This window comes from Cylas formicarius, unplaced genomic scaffold (assembly GCF_029955315.1).
Source record: "Cylas formicarius isolate icCylForm1 unplaced genomic scaffold, icCylForm1.1 PGA_scaffold_8__14_contigs__length_24414737, whole genome shotgun sequence".
Taxonomy (NCBI): domain Eukaryota; kingdom Metazoa; phylum Arthropoda; class Insecta; order Coleoptera; family Brentidae; genus Cylas; species Cylas formicarius.
This window is the reverse complement of record NW_026844361.1, coordinates 16217680-16245381: the sequence shown is the minus strand read 5'-3', so window position 1 is coordinate 16245381 and position 27702 is coordinate 16217680. Positions and strand designations below refer to the sequence as shown.

Below are 27702 nucleotides of genomic sequence, written 5' to 3'. Positions count from 1 at the left end.
TGGACCAGATGGTTTCCAACTTTGTTTAGAGAAACAACAATTTCCAAAATATAAAGTCCATAGCTCTTTCTCGCCCAATTTGGAACCCAAATTTTTAAGAAAGAAAAAAAATGAGGTTTTGGGGAAGCCTTTGCTTGCATATTGTTTATTGAACCTTAATTTAACATTTATCAAGCTTCAAACAAATAAAAATTGGTCGCCCTTAACTTAACCTTAACCCTATAATTGAATATCTTTTATAATTTTCACAGCCTTTTCTGTAGGAACGCACTGATCCAGTACCATCACGAGTGAATCAAAATAACGTTATCGATCCATTTTCTATAATGGGCCACCTTGACGTAAACGCCAGGCTTGTTGGCCCTCCCGCAACCGTGGCCCCACGAAACGATCCCAAACAAAGTGAAAACTCCTAAAAAACGGCCGTTTATTTTAAGATTAAGAGAGTAAAACCATAGACTAAAGAAACCTAGACTTCCACTCCGTTACTAAAAATTTACTGTCATCTTTAGTACCAAAGTAGTAACTTCCTACTGGAAAACCCTAACAAGAAAAACACGAACCCATAGAGAACACATTAAGAATTCACAGCTATTCATTATTTGTTGCTAGTTGATTTAATCGCCTTGCCCAAAAAGAAATGGAAACTAGTATCAAAGGGGTGTAATGAATAATAAATGTGCAGTTCCTGTGATTATATCCTTCTGTGCAGATGATACAATAATCAGCGTTTAATATCAAGCGTACGTTTTAGTGCTACATCGTGCTTCAAAACGGACTTATTCACAAAAACTGCTCAAAAACTTCGCAAGCATGCTGTATGTATATTTGAAAATTATTTATAAGAAGATTCTAAACTTTATAGAAACTTAAAAAGTAATAAAAATAAGAAGAAAATAATTTGGCAAAAAAAAATAAATAAATAAATAATATAAAAAAAATTAATTTGTTCTGCATTGCTGGTTTATTTATTTATACAGAACTTAGTTTGTAATAATTTGGTAATGTTTATTTTATTAGTATTCAAAATTGAGAAATAAATTCTTTACCAGATTTTAGAAAGCAATTTTTGCATCAACACCCGGAATATAAATACCAAAAATATGTTTTTTTCTACCAAGCGTTCACTCGTTTACTAACCATTCGCTCCACTCAAGCCCAAAAAAACTCGTGACTAAAGTTGCAGTTATCAAAATTGTTGCATAATATACCATTGCATCTAACAATATTTTTCCTCAATTCCAGTTTCCTATATTAGATATATAGTGAATCACCTTGCCACGAACATCTTACAATAATTTTCTGTGACAAAAACAAAGAATTTGCATATATACTAAAGCGTAAGTTTTGGTCTCGGTTCATTATACGAAATTATTTCTCCCACTTCAATAATGTGGAGACCACCAAAACTAGCCTCCTGAATATCAAAGGTACCGATAAGTTTTGTCGCTTCTCTATGGCTTCGTTTTTCTCTACCGTAACGCTCACCGTTCTCGACACACGCCAATGGTCCGCCACTGTCACCCGAGCAAGCATCTACAGTGCCGTTAAGATCCCCAGCGCAAATCATCCCCTCGTGTAACAAGTCGTTGTAGATGCCCTCGCATACGTGTCTCTTTTGTATCGGTACCCAACCCTGCTTCATTCGGACGGATGGTTCTGTAAACCGAGAAACCACGTGGAGTTTACGATCGATGGAACTCTTCGGGTTACCTTGGCTAGAACTTTTTGAAGATCCGAATCCAGACACTACGCAGTACAAATCGTTTTCGTAATTGGCGTTGACGTCCGGCAGGCAAATCGGTTGTACTACCCCGTTCAGCTTCAGACCTTTATGCTTCAGTTTAATCAGCGCTATATCGTTGACGGCACCCCTTCCGTATTCTTCGTGAGCATACGAGTCTTCGATGAATGCGTATTGCTCTGTGCCTGCGGATTCAGTTCAAACATTTGGATATCGGACGAGAAAGATTACATTCTATGATATTTTATATTTTTCCTGGCTGGCTTCGTACGACCTCACCTTCTGCTTCGTCAGAGTTGTAATCGCCGGCCACCACCAAGAACGAGTCTTTGGTATAGTCTTTGATGCAGTGTGCGGCAGTCAACACCCACTTGGAGGATATGATGACCGCGCCGCACTGTAACGGCGTGTTTTTCCTCCTGTTCACCCGCAACGTAGCCTTCAAACAAAAACCTCCACCGATCTGGCAATACAAAACCTTTCCTTAATTACCTGCCAAGGATACTCGCCTTGCCTAGCCAACGAACCACCTGCGAGCCTAACATGAGGGCCATCTAAGTCATCACCGAAGATGTTGTCCCCCCTATGACCGCAACTGTCCGGCTCGAGAGACGAGTTTTCATCTGAAACTGGGAAACTGAAACCGTTTGCTGTTCTAAATCGTTCAACATACTAGTTTTTGGCGAGCTTGGTGCGAAGTTCGTATTGTTACTGCAAATCACGCCGACATCTTCGTAATGGTTACAATTGTGCTGACCCCATGCTGTGAACGTGCAATCTTCGAGATTTTTTTCGCTCCCCAAACAGTCTACCTGGTCCAACCAAATGGGTCCGCTACCTAAGACTCACGTAATTTAAAGAACAAATTGTAAAAGAGTGATGCAATGTCCTTACCTGCTCCAAAGTAACCTTCACCTTTTATTTCTATCGACCCTTGGTATCCTAGCTTTCTGCATACCAGCCGGGCTGCGACCTCGTTGAAGTCGTCGTCGCAGACAGTGCCCCAGATACCCAGGTGAGTAACCTCCACCCTGCCTTCGTGAGGTCCTTTGCCGTTCGTCAGACGAATTTGGGTCGAGGCCTTTGGAACAGGTTAATAGACAGTTTGTGTTTTGCCAAAGTAGCGAATACTGACGTTGCAGTGCTGGGGTGCTTCGTCGGATCCATCGTCACAATCTTTGACCTTGTCGCATAAAAGTTCAAGCTTTAGGCATTTGTCCTCGGTATCGCACCTCCACGAGTTTTCTGGACAGTTATTGACTGACGTTTTGCAGACAACACCTGCTATCTCGGTTCTATCACAGTCCGTCTTGCCCCACCCAGGATAATCGCAATTGATAAGGCTGGATTCGTTTCCTTGACACTCGATGTCGTCCAACCAGAAGAATACCTTTTGGCCCTTGATATCGTCGACGAAGTACGAGTTACCTTTCACTTCTGAAGCACCCAAGGGGTAACCCATTTCTCTACAGACCACATTAGCAGCATTTAAGTTGAAGAGGTCATCGCAAACAAGCGCAGTCTGACCAAAAGCTAAAAGAAAAATGTGAGTTGAAGAAATAATGTCGTTTTCAGAAATTATGGTTGATTTCTTATGTGTCACGAAATTTAGATGAAGTTTCCTGTGCCAATTTTTAGCACCATCATGTCATAAGTAGAAATTCTTTGTTTGCTCCAACCCAACGCCAGCGTGGCAAAGGGTGTTACTTAAAATTAGGACAGTACATTGTTGATCTTAATTTAACTTTAGATGTTTTTATTGCATTTCATTTTCACTCTAATTCCAAATGAGACGAACATTACTTTCGGAGGTTACCTGTCACTTCGAGACGTCCTTCGTGGGGATTCGGGGAGCCTGCCAGCTTAATTTTATAGCCATAATCTGCTGGTTTGCAGTGCTTCTCGTCTGATCTATCCCCGCAGTCATCCACTCCATCGCAGATGCTTTTCGCGTCTTTTAGACACTTTCCGTTGTTGCATTTGAGGTTCGATCCGCATGTCTCAGACGTACTCCGCCTCTCGAAGTAAAATACGTCTTCCTTCACCACTTTGGCTCCGCTGGAGCCTAGATTTTGGTCCAACAGGCGACAAGTGGCTCCGCTAAAAGTTTACCGTGGATAAAGCGCCTCAAAATGCAAGTACCTGTGCTTGCCTCCAGTTGAAACCTTTGCAGATAAATTTGCGACTCTCGGAGCACAAATAGGCGCAGGTCCGGTACCCAATATTAGCTAATTTCTCTTTTTCTCCAACCCTCAGTTCCGATTTGGAATGGATATCGTACTCGTTCACGTATTTGGAACAGTCTGTTTCGTCCTCGCCCGAAATGCAGTTCTGCAACCAAATTGCAGAACTGCAGTTTTGTCACGTTACAAATGACTGTCACAACAAATGATCTAATAAACAACAGCGAAAATTTTTGGTTTAATCCTAATCCCTTCATTAAGTATTCGTCACGTCTTCTCTGAAACAGATATAACAACGTTGGAAATTTGGTTAGTTTCAGCAAAAGTTAACGGAGAATTGAAAGAATTATATGTGTAATAACTCTCGAAATCTCTCCCTTTTCCTCTCTGTCCATTACTCTTCCTCGTCCCCACTTTTCCTACTCCCCCTCTGTCCTGTTTTCCAACTATCCCCTTTCTACCCTCTCTCCGCTCCCCCCCCCACTCTCTCTCTAGCTATCTCTCTATGTCTCTTAATCTATATATCTATCTCTATCTGTCTCTCTATCTATCTTTATCTATCTCTCTCTCTCATTTTCTTTTAGTTATTTAGTTGTGTTTAAATCTATGAATTGAGGTGAAAATTGAACAGTGCATAAGAAACCAGTTAGATTGAGTTTAAAACCTTATCCAGATTAAATAACAATATAAACCAAATAAAATTCCTACTTTCCAAACAAGTTGAACCCATAACGGTCCATTGGCATTTTCTATACATCATTAAAACAGATTGAAAAGTGAATTTTGTCTTGTGCTCGACTATAACAGATAATAATTAATACTTCACCATTATACCTCTCTGTGAAATTGCACAAATAAATAAATGCCGATAAAACGGCATAAATTAACTTGCGATATTTAATTGTTATATTGCGCAAAAATCATTAAAAGTCAGTTCGTTATATTAAGTGCCAGACTAAAAAAAATTCAGGGCCATTTGCAGACAAGATCTGTCACAGGGCTGTCCTGAAATTAGATAATTGCTCACCTACAACGCTAGTTTTCAGTCTTAAAATGTTCTTTTTTAAGTTTACATGTGAAAACGACAGAAGTGGCTTTGAATCCCCCTAACCTATCTACTCATCTCGAATCTGTACCCGCAACGTTCAACTTATTATTACGTGTAGAATAAGATGGTGGATGATTCCCTTAGGTTTAAATCGAGGTTTAATTCCAAACAGTCAAGTTGCTCATAAGAGAGTGAATTATTTGGTTCATAGGTGACAAAGTCGTCTTGGTTCGAATATAGATTTGAAAGATTGCTTTAGGAACCCTTAAGTTGATAGAATGTTTGATTGTGGCTATTAAACTTTGCCACCTTCGTATCCTGCAAGAACAAAACTAATATTACCCCCACCTTATATCCGTCACACACTTTGCGCTTCGACACGCATACTCCGTTGCCGCATTTGAACTGTTCGGTGGTGCATTCTGGGAGAACCGGTGCATCGATTACCGCTGGGCTTTGTTGCTTTCGTTCCAACATGGGTACGTCATCTACACGATAAAGGGGCTGTTCCGGGTGTTCAAGTTCTCGGATCACCGGCGCGGAGGGCGCAGTGGGCATCAAAAACGTTGTGGTGATGGTGATCGGAGGATCCACGTGCACCACTTCCGTTTCATCGCAGTTGACGTTATACGGGTAGTCGCAGACGCTGATGGCGGGGTTGAACACGGTACCAGCTCCGCATTCTTTCACCACACTCACCCCCGGACCGCAATGGAGGAACTTGTTGCACTCGAACGGGTGTTTGGTGATACCGTTAAAGTCAGCCGGACACTGGACAAATTGCGCTGACCTTTTGGAAACGAGACGAGTTGGAACATAAGACCGTATGTATCGAAGCAAGCTGCCACCGACGTTTGATATTAAAATCTTGTACCCGTCGTTGCGTGGCGCTCTTGGTCTCTGAGTAGTTGAAGTGGGCGATTGCTGCTGCTCTCGGTAGCAGAACAATCTTCTCTTGACACTCGTCGGCTGATTGACGAAACATTCGCTCTCGTGTGCAGCACACACGTTCCTCTTGTAGCTGAAAATCGTTCCGTGTGGGCAATACGCAAACCCAGCCATGTCCCGGCTGCAGTGGAGGTACTTGGAGCAGTCTTCGCAGTATGGTACGAGACCGTAGAAGCCATCGGGACAGGGCCAAACTGGAGCGGTTTCTATCGTCGTCGTTGGAGTTGATATCGTCGTGCTTGTTGGTACTATCGATGACTCTAAAGTAGTAGAGGTAGCAGTATTCGTGGTGATAAGCTCCTGTAGATCTACAAAGTTCTCGAGGCACTCGACCTTCCTGGGAGTATCGCATTGGGAAGTTTTGGGGTTGAATAGAGCACCTGGCTCGCAGTTCTTGGGCCCGCCTCTGCCCTGCCAACAATCCAGGTATTGGTTGCAGAAGAGGGCGTACGCAAAGTGACCGGTTTGGTTACTGGGACATCTGCAATGAAGACGTGAACTATCTAGGCGACGAAACGCGCCGGTTTTGGTTACTCTTTGTAGGCGACTACTCTAACGGGAGCTGGAGGATTGTGCGTGGTAGTCGATGACGCGTCGGTGTAGTCTTGCATTTGCTTTTGTTTTAGAGTCGCATTGGTCAAACATCGATTTTCTTTCCATTTGTGGATATCCGAATTTTGGAAGACGCTGACGTAGGGCTTGGCTACCTCTACGGTGACAGACTCCTAGAGACGTATACGTCCAAACTAATATATGTTTAGAAGTGCGTGATACTTACTGCATAATTATACGCGAACATAGCCACCAATATTAGAGCCGTTATGAGATTCATCGCCTTACCGTGGTTGGTTACGTATAAACTCTAAGCTTGAATCAAAATTGATAGCAATAATTCGCCAGAGGTCACAAAAATTGCGACGGCAGCGATATTAGGGGAATATTGGCTAGATAATAGTGTTATTGGAAAGTGCGGCTGGAAGATCATCCGACGAGATAGCCTTTTGGAAATTTCGCGGGACTAAAATTGACCGTAAATAAACTGATACGCAACCTAAACAGTCGTATAGTAGAATGGGGCTTTTCTCATAAAAAAAACAAATACATAAATCCGAAAGGCAAAAAAAATCATTAATACTCTTTTAACACTGTTGCCGCATCTCGATTAATTTTATAAACATAATAATGAATATTCCTGAAATGTTAATATTAAACAGATTTTTCTACACCCGTCTGTATAATACCTAATTACGCACCGATCTAGCGTGCGGGAAGCGTCACTTTCCCAAGCCTTGTTTAGTTTTGTTTAGATTTGGTTAGAAATGTCGATGAAATTGTATAAAACCAATAAAACTTTACCTTAATTTTTTTGTTTTTTGTTTAGTTTTAGTTAGTTTGAGTAGGAGTGTATAAACAAACCATCCAAAATATACTATACCTAAACTTCAATTAGTTTTGGTTAGATATAGGAGTGTATAAAATAACCCCTTCAAAATACCACTAGCCTCCGTTTCCATAGTGAAGTCTACGTCTATGCCTTTGTTCTAACTTGTATCTATCTATATTTTAATTAGTTTTGTTTAGTTTTGGCTTGATATGGAAACTAACCAAAATTTTCCAGAATATCCCTAGTCTCATATTACATAGTTACGCATATGACTCTATACATTTGTTCTAACTATAACCCAACTTTAGTTAGTTTTTGTTTAGTTTTAGTTAGTTTGAGTAGGAGTGTATAAACAAACCATCCAAAATATCCCTAGTCTCCCCTTCCTTGGTTACGCCTATATTTCTAGGCCCGTGTTCTCACTATACCTAAACTTTAGTTAGTTTTGGTTAGATATAGGAGTGTATAAAATAAGCCCTGCAAAATACCATTAGTCTCCCTTTCCATATTTTAATTAGTTTTGTTTAGTTTTGGCCAGACATATGGTTAGGAATGTATAAACCAAACCATCCAAAACTAACCAAAACTGTCCACAACGTCCCTAGTCTCCATTCCGTAGTTTCACATACGATTCTATACCTTTGTTCTAACTATACTACAATTTTAGTTATTTTTTGTTAGTTTTACTTAGTTTGAGTAGGAGTGTATAAACAAGCCATCCAAAATATCCCCAGTCTCCTCTTCCTTGATTACGCCTATATTTCTACGCCTTTGTTCTCACTATACCTAAATTTTTGTTAGTTTTGGTTAGATATTGGAGTGTATAAAATAAGCCCTGCCAAATACCACTAGTCTACCACTACCATTAGTCCATAGTTAAGTCTACGTCTATGCCTTTATTCTAACTTCTATCTATCTATATTTTAATTAGTTTTGGTTAGATATATGGGTGCGAATGTAAAAACCAAACCATACAAAATTAGCCAAAACTTTCCGTAGTTAAGCATACGATTCTATACCTTTGTTCTAATTAATACGTAAGTTTTGGTGAGTTTTGTTTAGTTTGGCTTGAATATATATGAGTAGAACTTACCAAAACTGGTCAAAACACCACTAGTCTCGCCCTTCGGTAGTTACCTTTGTTTTAACTTTACCTAAATTTTAGTTAGTTTTGGTTTTGTATTAGTGTATAAACTTACCCCCTCCAAAACTCCGCCAGTCTCCCCTTCCCTAGTTACGCCTACGCCTATGCCTTTGTTCTAACTTTTTGTAAATTTTAGTTAGTTGTGGTTAGTTTTGGTTAGATATATGGATAGCGGTGTATAAGCTAAGTAGACACGCGTACGCTCTTGTTCCAACTTCACCTAAATTTAGGTCAGTTTTAAATCTAAAATGTTCAGCTCTGTTTACAAAGAGAAAAGTTGCTGGCCTATTCGGCAATCAGATAAATACAACCGGTAATAACAATTTGTATTTGGTTTCAAGTGAAATGTTTTAATTTAACAACACGAAAGATCTCACCTATTGAAAAACTGCTCTTATAATGCGCTATAAAATACAATAATACATAAAAAAGTGCTATAAAATTTTATCAGTCCATTCAGATGTTTTGAACCTTGGACGTTCGATTATTCAATTTTTCAACTGTCTTTTTTTAAATACTGGTTTCGATGTGGTTGGGATTGGGATTGGGATTAACTGTGAAAATACTATCATACTAGTAAAAGTTTATTTAAACATCATCTACATTTAATAATGGCATATCACAGCAACAAGGAACGGTATTTACGAATGGAAAAACTGTTTCAAGAAACACTTTTTACAAAACTTCTGGATTGCTCCTGCGTCGGTTATTCCTGAGCTAATCTTGCTAACGTTTCGCTAGTCATCCTGTTGACTTCTTCAGAACTTAACTGAAACTGTGCAGTTAAGCTCTGAAGAACTGACTTAACTGAACAGTTTCAGTTAAGCTCTGAAGAAGCCAATAGGATGATTGCAGAAACGTTACGAGGAATCCAGAAGTTTTGTAAATAGTATTACGGTAGCCTGTGAAAGTTTCTTTGAAAAGTCTTTCAAGAAACATCAATGGCGGCTCATGGTGTCCTCGATCCACCGCCTATAATACGACACCTTGACGTAGACCCCCGGCTTGTTCGCGTAGCCGCACCTCTGGCCCCAAGACGTCACACCGTACAGCGTAAACACCCCTTTGGAAAATCAGACAAATAGAACACAGAGACACAAATGAGGCTGGGCTATGGCAAACTACTCACCACCATCCAGACAGGCAAGCGGACCGCCGCTATCGCCGTCGCACGCGTCCACGCCGCCATTCAAGTCACCCGCGCAGATCATACCATCTCCTATCGCTTCTCCGTAGATGTGCGCCATCTTACAGATGTCTAGTTTCTGTACGGGTATCCAGGCGGCTCTCAAGTTATGGGAATACGCTGAGAACGTCCCCGTTAGCGTCAATAATCGAGACACGATGTTTTACTCACCCGATTTTCCGGTTTGGATGGTACCAAATCCGGAAATCGTGCAGTTCAAGGGCGCGTCGTAATCGGCATCCTCGTCGGGCAGACATATCGGTTGGATGTCTTGGTTCAGTCGAAAGCCCGAGCCTTTGAGTTTGATGAGGGCGATGTCGTTGCCCATTTTATGACCTTTGCGGAAATTCTCATGGAGGTAGTATTCGTCGATGTAAGCCTGCTGTTCCGTACCTGCGTGCAATCAATTAGGTGCCATTTCATCCCAGCAAATTAGCCAGAGAATGTCTTCCAATGCGGATAAAAATTGTTCAACCGATATACAGTGTTGTCTATTTTAACTGTAACCGTAATTGCAGATTGTATATTTTCAAACTGATTTGAAAATAATGTTTTTTTTTTAGTATATTAAGAATCAGGACATATATTTTGGTTTACTAAACCTACTCACTAAATAAAGAAACAAGTTACCTAAATTGATATTAAGTTTTGCAGTAAAGTAAAATATGGCGACGAGCGAGCCGAATGGGCTGAGCCCGGACCTGGTCTGAGACAGAGCCCGCGTTACCAGCGAATCGAAAACGAAGCATCTCGATGCACAGTTATTTAAAATGAAGAAGAATATGTTTACGGAAATATAATTTGCGACGCACCTTCGTCTTCGTCGGTGTCATACTCTCCGGCCACGACTATATACGCCCCTTTTGAGTATCCCTCGAGGCAATGGGCGGCCGTGAGCACCCATTTGGAGGCTAAGACAACCGCTCCACACCAATGCGCGCTCTTATCTTTCCCTTTTACCTTTAACGCCGCCTAAAAATTCAACCACTCGCTCAGTTAATCATCACCAATTATTCTCCCGTAATACCCACCTGCCAGGGGTACTCTCCAGGCTTCGCCACTGATCCCTGCACCACACGGAAGTGAACATCATCCCCCCGAAGGAATATATTATCTTTCCTCAACCCGCATTCTACGGGTTCGATAGATTGAACCACCGGTCTATCATTTCCTATCGCCTTCGAATTCCTTTGGAGTTCGACCTCGTTGAACACTCCGCAAACGACACCAACGTCTTCCGTATGATCGCAATTGTGCTCACCCCAATCCCAGTGGGTGCACTGTTCCAGGCTGGTCTCGTTTCCGAAACAAGACACCTGGTCGAGCCAAATGGGACCGTCTCCTGATCCGTATTGAGCGTCTTTCTTCACCAAAGCTGAGCCGGAGAATCCCAAATATTTGCAGACTATCTTCGCGGCGTCCTCATTGAAGTCATCGTCGCATACCGTTCCCCAGATGCCGTGGTGTCTAATTTCCAGTCGTCCTTCTTTGGGGGTCGTTCCGTTCATTAGACGTACTTTGGTCTCAGACTGTTCAAGAGGAAATAAACCAAACGAGTTTTTATTTTAGAAATTTTGGAAGAAATTTTGTTCAATAGAACACCATGTGACAATTTTATTTATTTATTAACAAGGTAATCCAAAAGTGTAGCTAAGCCAAAGAGTGTTGTTTCCATATTTTGGCGATTTATTAAATGGAGGTGGGTTTACTTCACTTTACTGATTCCTTGTCAGGTAGTATGATGACCTGTAAAATATAACCCTTAGATAATGTCACACTATATGTCCTGTTAGCTATTTTAAATTATGTCGGATTTTCGGGTGGTGCGATAAAAGCGAAAAAAGATAAAAAGTTATCTTGATAATCGCACGCATTATGCAAACAAGTTTAGGTCAATCAGCTAGAGAAACTGTTAGTTGCGGTGTGCCGCAAGGTTCCATACTGGGGCCGCTTTTATTTACAATTTACACCAGCAATTTTGTATCGTGTATGAAAGATGTTACGGCATATTTTTATGCTGATGACACCCGGGTATTATATTCATTTGACGTCAGTACTTGGTATACGGCTCAAAAATTGATCAATGCAGATTTAAAAGAACTAACAGATTATTCAGCACGTCATGGATCATCTATTATTTGAAAAGAATAGGGATCGTTTGGTGTCTGAACTTAACATAAAAGTGAGTGGTTGAGTTTTGCAGTTTACAAATTGTGCAAAAAATCTTAAACTTATACTTCAAAAAAAAAAAAAGACAAGAAATGCTCAGCCAACAAGCAAATTGCAAGTGATTTCGAGTAAGTTCATTCCTAAAATTTTCTATCCAATTTTTAATTTTTATATACACGTTCACATTTTCTTTTTTGCTATAGTTATCTCATACGAACTAGTAATTTTAAAATAATCGCTATATATTATTTTATAGGGGTTGAACTTGAAACAATTTTAATTGCTTTCATATCCTTTTTTTGGTATTTTATTGTATTGTAAATTGAACATTGCAGAATAAATGTATTATTATTATTAAAAAATGAAAAGGCAAATATCTAATATGATAATATGACAAAAATAAATTAAACTGCTGTACAAGTAAAAATATTTACGAAAACAACAACAATAATGATGATACCAAAGACAACTAAAAAAAAAGATAATAAGAAACCTAATTTTGTAAAAAAACTTCCTCAGGCTACTATAAAACTATTTCCAAATCTTCTGCATCCCTCCTGCGTCGGTTATTTATAAATTCAACTTGCAGACGTTTTATCAATCATCCGGTTGGCTTCTTTGGAACTTAACTGAAACTTTTTTAATTTAACCTCTGAAACGCGGCTCGAATGTTGAACATTTTGTTGGAAGCTACCTGACTAACATTTTTGAGCTAATCAAAAATAGGGGTTTAATATAAAATTATGAAATGCGGTTAGTTAAATAGACCGTTTTGATTTTTTTATTCTATAGTCGATACGATTTGTGATGGCGTAGTCGGCCATAAAATGCCAAACAGACTAAAATAAATTAGTCACCTTGCTTCCACTTATACTTCCACTGATATTGTTCCGTCCTAAATATCTATCTGATCAATGCACAGTCGTCACTAACAACTACTATAATATTACTTAGGAGTAAGAGATGGATTCATGTATTTCTAAGTAATAATAGATCGGGGTGTTCCTTAATATGCGAATTTTTAAGTAAGTGAATGTACATGAATAAATGACAATAACAATTTGTTAAATATACTTATGAAAACTCTGAAAATGCGATAACAATTAAAACGATACCAATAAAATTGGAAAATTAAAAAAATATATATCATACCGTATAGTATATAATTTGTAAACAGTAAATATACAAGTAAACTATATTTAGTTTGTATCTACGATGAAACATCGCCATTATCAGAGCCAAAATTGGAAGTGACACTCCTAGAAAATGATTCTTCGTCTAGATTAAGTGGTGGTATCGTTAAATCTAAGTCTAGTCTCTTTTCCTAGTATTATTTTATTATGTTTTCTGTTTGTGTTACACAACAAACAGATACTACTGCAACATTATAGTCCCTTGCCTTACTCACAACATTTTTGTTAAAAAATAGTTTGCACTGAGCCCACATCAATTCTATAGCATTAAATACTCAATGGTAAGGAGGCAATCGAAAAACTTTATGCGGTACGTTTTTTTTGTAATTTGAAACAACTTTTAACAACTCACATTTTAGACCATTGATAATTTCTTATTTTCTAGTCCATGCATTGGGTACACTTTCACTAAGTCTAGAATAATATCGTATCACCAATATGGGACAATGTTCATACCCCAAGCAGGTACAGCGTAGAATGCGAGCCAAATTTCAGTTAACCTCCGAAGAAGTCAACGGAAGATTTGTAAATAGTATCAAGCATATAGAATTTTCAAAAAAGGAAACATTCTAACAGTTCTATTAACATTTGCTCTGATTTTCTCCAGACTAACTACGAAAAATTCCAGTTCTTTCTAGATTGGAAAACACGAATAACATGAATCCTCAACGAACTCTGATTCACAAATAACACTTTTATTTGTTGTGTGTTTACAAACAAATTTTCACAGGACCTTAGTTTTAAAGTAATTTAGTTTTTAAAGTAATTGCGCGTATTAATCTATTCCTGTAATTAACTAATATTTAATATAAATTCGTAACCAAATATCGTTTAATTTTATTAGTTACACAGATTTAAACCAACCGTAACTAACTGTTCTTAGAGCTATGTAATTAGTTGCAGTGATTTCTCAAAAGTACCTTCTATTTATTTACTATTTTTTATTCTTGTAGCACTTTAGCTACTTTTGGCGGGAAAATTTGAATTGTCGTGAATGTTCCGGTTGGCGCATGCGTTCTCATTTGGTTTTCCCGCAGAATCTTCGGCAATGTTCGAGGCAGTATTAATAGTATTCGGCTATGTTCGGCTAACGCGCATTTGGAGAATTTGATTTGCTACGATGAAATTAAAGGTGTTCTCCAATTCTTGCAAAAAAAAAACTGTCCTCAGCCAAAAATGTCCTCAATTGTTTGTTAATTATCCATAGATGGCGCTGTACTTGCAAAAAGAACGATTTATCGTATTTTTCAAGAAATACACGAGTCAATGTATGAATCTAACTTTAGTGTTATAATACCTTCGTTAAAACATATTTGGTAATTGTAATTTTCGTTTACATACTTTTTGGACACCCAATACATATTTTTAAAATGGTTGTAAATCCTACTGAATTTTTGTAATTTAGAGCCGATAGAGTGTGTAGAGTTTCCAAGAATGCAAGATCATTCGAACACCTGAGAATTTCGGTTAAATAAATGTTCGTATATATTACGGAGGTATTTGAATGTGATCCATCAAGTAAGTACTGATTCTTGAGCTTTGACTTTGCGAGGCTGTTTCCACTGGATAGTTCAGAGAGTAAGAGAGACAGTAAGTACTCGTACTCTATTTAACTTACAGGTAAGTTTGAAAATAATTATTTTTGTTTTGTGTGCCTGTCGATTAACAACATTCTTCTTCATGTATTTTTTAAGACTATATTCGTGTATATTGAACCCGATTGAGAAGATTTCGTCTGAGTTGAAAGCGCATATAAGAAGAAATAACACTGCCCCAAAATTTTTGTATATTAATAATGACACTACGTAGAAATGTATTGAAATAGAACGTAATAAATTGTTGCTTTGTACATTTTTTTATTTACCTGTTTCAAAAATTGCTCGGCGAAAAAGATTGAAAAGATACTTATATCTCCCTTGTTAGTGTAGGTAGATAAATTCTAAACACGGGCCTGGAATGATAACGGGTAAGGGTCTGCTTGGCAGGGTGGTCTATAAGGGGCTGGGCTTTGGAGTAATAAACAGTAGGTAAAGGTTATCACGTTCGTAAAAACACAATCTTTCTGCACCCTGCCGAGCAGACCTTTACTCCTAATTATTCCAGGACCGTCCTAGAAATTTATCTACCTTCACTAACAAGCGCTATATAAATACGTTTTCCATCTTTCTCGTCGAACAATTCTTGAAACATGTTCATAAGAAAATTAGTATCCGAGGACATCAAGATCCATTTTTTTATTTGCCGAGGTGGTTGTCATTAGGTTCGACTACCATCTCCACTTAATCTTCAAATTCTGATTTGTTTTCCATGTCTTCTTCAAACTTACCCTCACCCTTTGAACTATCCAGTGAAAACAGCCTCACAGGGTCAAAGCTCGAGGAGATACAGGTACGTACTTACTGGAAGGATCACATTCAAATACCTCGTTCGTTACGGTCCATCTCAGGCAAGATCTACCATAGTCCTGCGAAGGTCTGCGCTTAAGGTACTGTAAAATACTTAAAACGTCAAAACAATTAATGCGCTATATTTATAACACCGTGTATATCGGTTCGTAGTTTTAAGAATGTATTACCATCCTCGTAGAGAAACACACCAACAAATAGTTTTCAGTCCCCACTTACTTCGCAATGGTGAGCGGCTTCGTCCGAATTGTCCGTGCAATCGTAAAGGCCGTCGCACACGAACGGTATCCTCACGCACTCGTTGCCCGTGTCGCATTTCCAAAAACCGTCCCCGCACTTTTCCTGCGGCGTTTTGCACACGACGCCCGCGATCTCGTAATCGCCGCAATTATGGATACCCCACCCTGCGAAGTCGCACTGCATCAGACTCGTCTCGTTGCCCAAACACGCGATGTCGTCCATCATGTAGGGCGTGTTGCTCTCGCGCAAATCTTTAGCGAAAAACGAATTGCCTTTGACTTCGGCCGCGCCCAAATTGAAACCCAACTCGCGGCATACCACGTGAGCGTCGCTCAAATTAAATTGGTCGTCGCAGATGTATCCAGTCTTGCCGAACACGGTCACTTCGACCCGACCTTCGTAACTTTCGTCGGAACCGGCCAGAGTTACCTCGTATCCGAAATCGGACGGCCTGCAGTTTTTCTCGTCCGCCCTGTCGCCGCAATCGTCGTAACCGTCGCAGACCTGGTCGGACGTCAGGCATTTTCCCGTGGGACATTTGTGCATATCCGAGCAATCGACGGAAGTGCTTTTCCGTTCGTGGTAGTCACAGGGATAGTAGCTTTTCAACGCTCCGGTTTTGCCAATGTTCTCCTCGGTTAGGAAACACGCCCTGTCCGTTTTCCTGAAAACGTGCCTATTTGAACAACCGTATGTAGCCAGTGGAAATTTCTTTGAAAAGTTAACAACCCTTTATGGTGAGGACATCAAGCGGAAAAGCAGAAAGCTAGAAGATCACCGACTGAAACTGGGATAACGTCATCCCCAACATCGGCCGCTTATAAAAATCTTCGAAAATCTAATTTCGAGAAATAATTCATCATACCCGTAAGGATATAGACCTAAGCAATAAGACTCTTCTGTCTTAACATCTTGAAATTGCTTCCATCTGGTCCGCATCCCAATTGGATGCCTTTTCAAACATGATTCATGACAAAGCTTTAAATCTCCCTTTATCTTCTACCCAGAACCACATTCAGAAATTTGAAAAACTAACGTCAACACTAGGGAAACCATCAAACTCTCCTCAACTACAATACACTGTGATAAATGTATCATCGCACCAAATCTCGGAAACGTATTATTCCAATGGAGGAAATCATTTCTAATGTTGAGTCTATTCTAAACAAACTACCATCTCGAACAGCTAATGAAATTCGATTTGAAACCGCAAAAATCCTTAAAAAATCAAAACCTCCTAAAACTAATATTGCAAAGCCTGAACGCATTGCCCTAAAATCTCTAAAATCTAATCCCGACATCGTAATCCCAAAAGCAGATAAAGGAAATGCTACGGTAGTCATGAACATAAATGAATATCAGGAAAAGATTCAAGATGTTCTTACAGACGGATTATATAGTCAACTTAAAAAAGATCCCACGTCATCTATGGAACTATCAGATTCCATTAAAAAATTAAAAATTAAAAAATTCCATGAAAGGATTACCCCTTCGACCTATTGTCAGCACCATTGGTTCTCCAACATATTCTCTAGCAAAATATCTAACTTCCTTATTAAAAACCCCTTACAGGGAAAACTGCCAGTTTCGTACTAAATTCCTTTCACTTCATTGAACAAATAAAAAGCATTACATTAGATACCCAAGATATTCTGGTTAGTTTCGACGTACTTCTTCTCATCTTCTCCCCTTAATTGAGAAATACTTGTCTGGGACTTATTTTTCTTATATGGGTCAAATTTTTGAACAAACGTCGGGAACAGCTATGGGTTTTCCACTATCACCAGTCATCGCGAATATGTTTATAGAAGCCTTTGAGAAAGAAGCTCGCGCCACCTTCTTAATTCTAATTCGTTCTGAAGAAAAGTAACGTCGAAGAAATGGGGACGTATTATCCTGTTGCTTAAAATAGCACACCACACATTTACAGTTTGCCGTCCTTGAAATTGAAATCGCTTGTGGCAATGACCACCTAAGGCCCACGGTCTGCTATTTTTTTCGATTTAACAAACATTTTTTGAATTGTTTCCATCATTGTATGGAAAACTCAACCCGTTTTTCTCGTTGCTGTGACGCTAATTTTGTGGCAAAATTGCGTTGTGTTGTTGGCAAAAATGGCTGGGATTTGTCAATTTGAGAAAAGTAATGTTTGAAAGGAATGATGACGATGAATTCATTCATGTGGGAAACTTTGAAGGAAATGAATTTTTGTTATGACAAGGCAGTTGGAAGGGTGGGCCACTGTAATAAAAGCAGTATGAAAAATGGAGTAAGTGTGTCGAATATGTGATTAAAATAGAAGAAAGAATGTGGGAAGCTGATAACACACTAGAAAACACTTATTATATCTGTAGACTTAAAGGACTATGATTCGTGTAACTACTCGGAATATGATTACTAAAATTTGCAAATGAAGTTAAAAATGTTTAAAATTTATTACAATTTATCGATTTTCATTTCTATGTAAGTTTTTATTTACTTGATCTTATTAGAATAATTTATATCTCGATTATCTTTCATATCGGTAATTATAGTCATGAATAACTATTATTATATTTAATATTCTAATAAACTACCTGCAGTAACCCCGATGTCACATTACTTTCATTCACCAAACCCTATTGTCTTTCTATTGTATGGAAATTAATGTGACCCTCATTTAGGAACGATGCGAGGTGTGTGGGTATCAAAAACTAAAATACGGAAAACTATCGTTGCAATTTACGATACAGCCTTCAAAAGTTTATTACTCTTTTGCATCATAAGCTACAACCATTTTCCATTTATTCTTATTTTAGAATTGTAAACTAAGCCTTTATAAGTTTTAAGCTGATTTTGGTTTAAAAAACGGAAGGACAGTGACTCTAAAATCATCATTAGGTAATATTTTTAGATAAATATTAAACAGTATATTATGCAACAAGTAAACTTAAAATTTAACTTAAAAAGTTTACCAAACGTGTTGCATACTATACTTTTTCTACGACTGGTAGTTTTTGCTCCATCCACCCTAAAAGTAAGAACAGTAAACAATAATTATATACAACATTTTGAAGAAGTCAAAAGGTATTGTGAAGAATCGTCATCAGTTGTTGAACAATTCTGTTTTAAATATTTGTGATATTATTATTAATAACTAAGTTTTTAACTAATGAACAGAAAATGTGAGCATAAAACGTGATATTTAAACAGGTAATGAATCAATGAAAATGAAAAGATTTAGTTTCAAAACTACATATTGCAAAGACCTATATTCTCGCTATAATCTCTTTTGTTTGAATTTAGAATTCAATTAAAAATAGGTTATCATTTTTAACTTTCATTAAAGTTTATAAATGTGGATTTAAAAAAATTATTTACATTACTATTAAAATAGTTCTTTGAAGGTTGAAATCTACACAGTGTAATACGAAATTTATATCTTTATCGAGAGAATCAACATTTAAAAACAATTAATGCTGCACCAACATGTAAACGAAAATTAACTAAAAATTATTCCTTTACCTGTAATTAAACGATTTGCATTCAAACTTGTCCGTCTCCAAGCACAAGAACGCGCAAGTCGCTTGACTCACGTTGTCCCAGCGTTGCTTCTCCAAAACGCTCAGCCTGGAGTTCTTCCGGGCCTTGAATTGGTTAAGGTATCCGTCGCAGCCTCTTTCGTCTTTGCCATCGTCGCAGTCCTGCGAACCCCGATCCGCTACCAAAACGTCAATCTCCATAGCCCACTGCAACTTACCTTGATGCCGTCGCACACCAAGCTCTTGGTGACACAAGCTTTTGAACCGCATTTAAAATCACCCTTCTCGCACTTAGACTTCTTCCGTTTCCCAATGACCACTTTCTCGGGTGCCAACGTCACCCTTTCGCCATCTTCGTACTCAAAAACGTAATCAGTATCCGAATCGGGGACAGGGTGATTGCGGGCGTTCCCTATTGATTTCAAAGTGGTTCCTGCTGAGACTACGTTCCGACTTTCGTTGGGGTCAAATATGTCGACGTAATCGGAAGATTTCTGATTGGAGAAGCCTTCGAATGTCAGTCGATCATGTTTATTGATCGGTCGAACCACTTGGTAGCCCACATTGTTGGTAGGAACTTCTTGGACGTAAACCGGGATCTGTCCGGATACTCCATGCTGAGGAGGGGGAGTCGTCTGGAAACTTGCGTAACCAGTGAGTTGGTGCTGATCAGGAATTAGCTGTCCTTGTGCCTCTCTGCACCGATTGCCTTGGCAATCACCTTGGTTACCTGAAATCCTGACTCGTAATCGTTGACAATAGGAATACTGACTCGCTTACCTCCTCCAGCTATCCACTGACCTTGACCTTCGTACGGCTGAATGGGAGGGTTCGTCTGGGAATTTCCGTAACCAATAAATTGATGCTGACCGGGAATTTGCTGCCCTGGAGTGCCGCTGCACTGGTTACCTTGACAACCATTTTGATTACCTCTTCCCTGCGCGGGGAATGGAACTTGTCCAGTTATCCACCGATCCTGACCTTCGTAGGGCTGGCCTTGGTTGTAAACAGTCTGTTGAGGTTTCTGATTGTGTCCTGGACAATTATAACCCTGGCAATCGACAGGTTGTTGCCGATTCTGTGGATAGATTTGCTGATACGCGTCCCCTCCAGCGTACGGTGGTTCCGTAGGTACATCCGTATCTTCGGTAGCGCTTTCCTCACAGTCAACGTTCTCGGGATGATCGCAAATATTGTGCAACGCATTAAAAAGTGTGCCGGGACCGCAGGCTTGTACGTAAGTTATCCCATTGGCGCAGTTTAAAAATCGTTTGCAATCTGTCGGGTGTTTGGTGATACCTTGGAAGCCGGCAGGACATTTGGGCTTCGCACCTTGTCTTCCGGCGTAGGCGTGAGAGTGGGTACCGGGTTGACCTTGGTGCTGAGTACTAAAACGACTACCGGGCTGCGTTTGATATTGGGTACTAGGTTGCCCTTGATAGTAAACACCTGAGCTTTGGGTGCTAGGTTGTCCTTGATAATAGATACCTGGCCGAGCTTGGTATTGAACACCAGGTTGATTTCGGTAGGGGGTAGCGGGTTGGCCTTGATGCTGACCAGGAGTTTGACTTTGAGCTCCAATAGCAGACGGAGCGGCCTTGTTGCAATTTTTATCGTTAATATTGCAGATGCTATTATAATTAGTAGCCGGTTGGAAATATGACGTCTGCGTTGGACCGCGACCAGGTCGAAAACTGTTGATAAATTGCCTGCAATTCTGAAACTGGGGGTTGCAGATCTGTTGCGGGTTCGCTTGCAACGTTCCGTATCTCGTTGTGGCACTGGTGCCGCAATTTTGGATCTGAGGGTCGCAAGTACCGATCAAAACCACATTGGCAGCATAAAATGGAGAACAGTCTTCAGTGTTGGGATCGCATATGACGTATCTCAGCTGGGACGAATCAGTATTGAGTTGCGTAGGTGTTGGTTGAGCTGGATGGCCTCCTACATTTTGGGGGTAGTAGTACACCCATCGCCCATCACTAGAGGCTCCCACCACGCGCATGGCGTTGGCTTGGATGCCTGATGCCTGTTGGTATCCACCCTCATAACCTCGGTCGTATGTTGGCTGGTAATATCGACCCTGGCAAAGACCGGTGCTCGGATCACATCCTGCATCAGTTCTCGTGGCCTGGGGATTACTCGATACCTGAGTTGAATCAGTTTTGCTAGGACCATATCGTGGTGGTGGTCTATTGGAGAAACAGACGCAATGGTCCGGAAAGTTACAAATGTTTTGCGTTACATCGAAAAAGGTGCCAGGCGGGCACTCGCTAGAGACCGACTGGCCGTTATTGCATTGAACGAACTTGGAGCAGTCGGTGTAGTTGGGAATGAGTCCGGTAAATCCTTCGGGACATCCGGGCTGTTGCTCCACTTGGATTTTCGCGGACCTCTGCACGACGCTCCTTTCGGGACCCGTGATGCACTCGACTTTGTCGGGAAAATCGCACTCTAGAGTTTTCGGGTTGAACAGGGTGCCGGGGGCGCAGGTTCTCGGTCCTCCTCTGCCTTGCCAGCAATCCAAGTATTGGTTGCACGAAAGGTCGTAGACGAATTGGCCGGTCGTACCTTTGGGGCACCTGATATGAAAGGAAAATCGCATGGGATTTGGGTTCTCCCATTATCTCTTTTAAAGAAATGTAGTGTTAATTACAAGAAGGCAAGCCATAATAAACCAAAATATTGTTACAATAAAAAAAATCCACAAACCTCTTGAGAATTGTTGAAAGTAGATAGGCAATGATTCGGTAGAGAGAGAATGTCTCTGAATGTAGTCTTTATTTTTTGTTTTTTTAATACACATGGTTTCTTTCATGGTGTGTTTATACTGCAGGGGATAATCCCCGAGCTCAATTTAAGAAAAAGGCTTCAAGTGGACGTATATTCGAAACGTCTTAAATTTCGAGATACACGAGATACAATTTTAGAAAAAAAAATTGTATTACCTAAGAAACGATTTTGAAATTTGGTAAATGCATCGTGGGGTATCAAGGGATATTTTTAGGTATCCAATCCTTTTCTTTATTTTCACCGTTTTTCTTGTCAAAGATAAAGATACAATAATCTAGTTGGGATGAGAGAAATTACAGTTTTTAAAGGTCACTGTTAAATCACTTTTAGTTAATTTAAGATATTGTTCATCTCCAAACCTATTTTCAATGTTCCGTTCAGTTTTTTTTTGTTTTCTCAAGAATTCCGAATCGTGTGCAACCAGATAGACGAACTTGTTCTAATATTTACCAACGACGAGTTTTAATAAAGGTAAAGGAGGGTAATAGATGGTGCGTATTACAAAAGGAGATAGAAAGGGAACCATGTTCCCAAATTATAGACGTTACTTCAGTAGTACCCACAGAATATTACACCATTTCATTAATTATGTACACATGCAAATAAAATTTCCTTAATAATCATTTGAAAGACAAAACTAAATGCCTGGACAGAAATCATTACTAACCCAATAGATCAATTACTTGGATCCCATGTTACGTGAAAGGTGGCCATTTTCTAACAAATTTTATAATAAATTAGTTAATATCAGTCCAAGTTAATAAATTTAAGCCATACATGTGAAGTTTGTTAACAAGTATGTATTGTATCGCTTTTAATTATATTATTCTCATCAAGAACAGTGCATCTTCAGATGATTAGACTATCAATAGAATATATTTGTCCAAAAAATGCAGTTGAAATTATCTCCTGATTCACGGAAAGTAATTACCTATTTTCACAAAGATAAACTTGCGTAGAAATCGGCCCGCCGTAAATTTTTGACTTTAATGCATTTTTTTCCAGAAACTATTCATCTGATTCAAAAAAGGAATATGCTATTTGGAAAACAATTTAATGTGCTTTAGTATGAGTTTGAATTTGTCAAGAATGTGTAGATACGGTTCATGTAATAGTTACAGTGATAGTAACAAACTTTGTATAGACTTTAAAGACTTTTAAACATTTGAATAGCGTTTAATTGTGTTATATGCCTTTTTGGTAGTGACTGACGAAAAAAAGTATACCGAAGACCAGGAGAGCGTTTTGCAAAATGCAGCAATGAAGAACGAAGTCCTTATGTCGACTACAGAATTCATTCAATTCATTTTTATGCGTGACAATGCTAGGCCGGACACCGCAAGATTACATTACAGAAATCGGTTTTTGAATTACGGAGTGGCCAGCACGCAGTCCCGACCTCAATCCGATCGAACATTTATGGGATGAGCTATAACGGTCAATTCGAACTAGATTTCGTACCCCAACATCGATCCCAGAGCTTATTGTTGCAGGAGAGGAAGAGTGGATCAACATTCCACAAGAAACAATAGCGAACGTGATTAGATCTATGCCCAATCGAGTAAATGATTATAAAATAATCGTTGAGTTGCTCATTGTCAATTTACTTCTTTGTTTTTGCTAATAAAAAAAGTTAATTTGACTCGTGCAATTATTTTTTACTATGCTAAACATAAAAAGCAGAAATAAATTTTAATCAATTTAAACTCGTATTAAACCATGTTAATTTGTCAAACAGCATATATTTTTTTATCAGATCAGTAATTTCTAAAAAGAAACATGAAAATGAAGTCAAAAGTTCACAATGGGCCGATTTCTATGAACGCAAGTTGTTCTTTTAGATAATACAAAAACAGTATTTTTTTCTTAAAACTTTACCATCCTGTATGTTAAAGTTTAAGGCGTTCGAAACGTATTTTCATTTTTTTTTAACAGTCTCCATATAAAACTTACTTGTTGTAGACCTCGATCTGTTTGGTTTTCTCGATCCTCCTTTTATACACCACCCTCTCGTTGAGCTTGTCCTTCTCGACGATGTTCGAATTATGTTCCTCCAAGACCTCGTCGAGTTTTGAGGCAATTTTAGACGCGTTATACACCGGATAGAGCTTGACGGAGCCAGAAGGTGGATGGTCCAATAAGCTCGAAGTGTAGTTTTTGTTATGCACGAACACTTTGCTGTAGTTCTGGTGATATAGCGGGACTGTCTGGACTTTTCCATTGTACGTCCTTATTCCTCTAGTGTACGGACGAGGTTCCGGTTCCAACGCGTGAGGATCGAATATCTAAAACAGCAAATATTATGCGGATTTAAAAAAAAGTTTGGCGAGAACAGTTTCAGAATTCGCGCTTGGATCCGGTGCTTGGACTGCCTTGATTTAACAGACATTTTAAGTTAATGTGTCCGTGCGTACTACTTGGAGATCATCCAAACGTGAATGAAAAATAACCAGTGCCCAGCAAACGGACATAGATAGATTGGTAGTTCATAGTTAAGGTGCAGATCCAGTCAAACATAACATAACAATAATATCTTAACGTACTTTAACATAACGTAATTTTAAAACATCACATTAAAAAGAAATACGAACACACACACACATATAATAAACTTTTTCTACTCCCCTCTGTAAAATGCCTATTTACACACCGATCTAGAGTGCGGGAAGCGTCACTTTACCACGTCGGTTTCGTTTCTCACGGATCCGAGCCGCTTCGGACATTTCCGGGAATTAACCGCCCGGGTTTGGGCGCAATCGGATGTTTTCGGAGATTTTACCGCACGGTTTAAATTTTGACGTTTGTCAATTCTGACGCTCCTGTCAATATTCGTGTTAATTCGCAAAAATGTACCCAAAAACTAATACACAGAATAATGTTATGCAATATATCAGACAATTTACATATTACGTGCTATAAGCTACAATTAAAATCTAGTGGACTAGTCGGTAAGTAAAGTGACATTTAGAATTTAAGTTTCCCACAGAAATTTTACATCCCGTTCACATAAGCGTTAATGGTTTTTGCAGTTTTTATATGAATATCTTGCCATGTCATCAGTACAAACAAAACAAAATTGAAGGTTAGGAGCTGCTGTTTCTTGCTTACAAGATCTTAAAAGCTCTAAAGCTCTATCCTGGGATGATTACTTAATCATCAATTATAAAAATTAAATAAACAACACAACGTTTTAAAATTGTGTTTATTCCGTTGTTTGTATGACATCCAATAATACACCTCTCTTTGTAGGATGTACACAGTTAAAAAGAGACAACAATAGCAGAACCGATCGGAAGGCTAAACGAGTAGGTTTAATGGCAACAAGTGCGGTAAATGGCATTTGATTCACGAGTTTATCTGACACGGGCGGAGTTCAGCGGAGCGGGTGTTTAATAAACGAGTGATTTAAAAAGTTTACAGAAATGTATTGCATACGACCGTTAGTTTTTGGGTGCATTTTCGCAAAACAACACGAATACATTCACTGACATAACCGTCAGTTACTTTACCACGGCAGTTCCGTTTCCCGCGGATCCGAGCCACTTCGGACGTTTCCGGGATTTTACCGCACAGGTTTGGGAGCAATCGGACGTTTTCGGAGATATTTCCCACGCTTTGAATTTTGACCTTTGTCAATTCTGACGGTCATGTCACGGAATGTATTCGTGTTTTGCAAAAATGTACCTAAAAGCTAGCGGTCGTAGAAACACGTTCGGTAAACTTTTTAAGTAGCTCGTTTATTAAATACTCGCTCCGCTCGTGCCAAATAAATTCTTGTCTCAAATGTCGTTTATGACACTATTTAATATATTTCTAAAAATATTACCTAATGATGGTTTTAGAGCCACTGGCCATTTTATTTACAAGTCCTTTGGTTTTTTAAGCCAAAATCAGCTTAAAACTTATAAAGGTTTACCTTACAATTTATTTATTAAACACTCGCTCCGCTCGTGTCAAATAAACTCGTGAGTCAAATGCCGTTTGCCGCACCGGTTGCATACTATTGAAACTCCGAATGTTGAACTTTGGTGATGAATAGATTTCAATACATTGAAATTAATAATTTTCTAACTGAACTAACCAAAACTAATCAATTTCTCAGCAATAAATTGCAATACCTTTGCTAATATCTACACTAAGACCCGACTAACTCTTCATCTACCTGCCACTCTCGGTACCCATCACTATAATCATAGGTAGAGTTCGCCAAACGATATACTATTTTTACGACATAATCCGGTATGTAACTTTGGTAAATTTTGATGCAGAGTTTTATCGGTGAGATTTCCCGATTATTTATTTTTTTTCGGCAAGGAGTCGTTTCTTCTTAAACTGGGTTTCAGCTGTCCCCATATATTTTAGATTCATTATGTTCAACACTTAAAATGGAAAACAGTTTAAGGTTCCTAATGTGAATTAATATAGGAGATCACCCTATCTAATAGGCAAATTCAACTTGAAATCGAGCTACCTGAAGTAGGGACTGTTTTGGGAAGATTTATAAAAAGCACACTTATTTGAATTGATGTAACAGTTTAATCAAAGGAAGTTTCCCTACTCTTAAAATACAACAGTGCGTACGTCACAGTTCTTGTCGGCTATCCTCTTAAATACGGTCCTGGCTTGTGGTAAACCTGCTGAAAATAATGGTCCCTTCCGCATTCCAACAGGCGGGTCTTAAACTCATTCCGACATCAAAATCATAAAAGGTTGTAAAAACGATATATTGTTAGGAAAAATATACAATACTGTGGAATACCGCTAAGTTTTACAGTTTTATTTACAACTCTCTTGCATTAGGAAATTGAGTATAGAAAGTTCTATTTTATAACTTAATCATTAAGGTCGTCACTCTGACAATATTAAAAAATAGCTTATTAGAAAAATACCGCCAATGTTACGACGTTCAAAACATACGTTCGTATGAAGTTTTCTTCATAAAATAATAAAAAAAATCACCCTGTATTACTTGTAATATTCGTAATAGTTGTTCGTTTGAGTGACGTTATTTGTGATATATTTCGCGCAAACGATGCAGAAATCATTGCGACTACACTCGTGTGAATAACTAAATGCGTGTAGCCAACTTGATAACGCTATGGAAAAATTACATATAGCTACTAGAGATATAGAGGCCATGCCTAGGAAATGCCGATAATATAGGAACTTATGAAGCAACTATGAAAAAAATTGAGCAGGTCCATTCAACATGCGCATGACCTTGCGGCATTTTTCTCAAAATATACCTAGACGTCGTTAAATTTTCTGGGAAAACGAGTTAAGTGCGAGTGTTTAGAAACGAAATGGCGCATAGGGCAGGTCAGTGGGTGAATGTGCAGAAAAATCATTCCCTTCTTTATGAAAATATCAATTTTTACCGGGAACTCTATTAACTAATAGCTATATGAAAATTTCTGACTCACTTACGGAATTGATTTGAACGAAGCACGCACAGAAAAACAACCCCCCGACTGCCCGCATGGCTGTCAACATGTCCGTCGTCGCGGAGAATTACACAAACATTATTTACAAATCGGAAGAGCTCCAAACAAACGGCAATATGTTGTAAGGTTGTAATCTTTAACCGGCTTATCAACGACGAAGGATGGGTCAATAAATAAATGGACCAAACAAGATTAGGTACGATTTTTTCTAGGAATTTGTTTGTCCGTCGGCGTTTATAATTCCTGGGTAAATCCGTTTTGGCATTAGTCTATTTTTGGCTTTACACTAACAGGAACTTA

At 39.0% G+C, this 27702-nt stretch overlaps 1 protein-coding gene across 1 annotated transcript; it reads right to left on the bottom strand.

Moving 5' to 3' along the window:
* Nucleotides 1–125: 125 nt before the first annotated feature.
* On the bottom strand, nt 126–27587 carry LOC132706475 (uncharacterized). The gene is made up of 24 exons (XM_060677826.1): nt 27386–27587; nt 23912–24243; nt 19946–21747; nt 19384–19895; nt 19149–19327; nt 15624–16308; nt 10669–11166; nt 10450–10609; nt 9809–10030; nt 9581–9757; nt 9398–9514; nt 8507–8547; nt 6458–6648; nt 5324–6404; nt 3897–4075; nt 3561–3844; nt 2880–3277; nt 2639–2825; nt 2418–2582; nt 2237–2367; nt 2024–2183; nt 1714–1929; nt 1489–1659; nt 126–412 (listed from the first exon to the last, which is right to left on the bottom strand). The coding sequence occupies exons 1-24, from the start codon at nt 27449–27451 to the stop codon at nt 285–287; spliced, it is 8082 nt and encodes a 2693-aa protein (XP_060533809.1). The 5' UTR covers nt 27452–27587; the 3' UTR covers nt 126–284.
* Nucleotides 27588–27702: the final 115 nt, after the last annotated feature.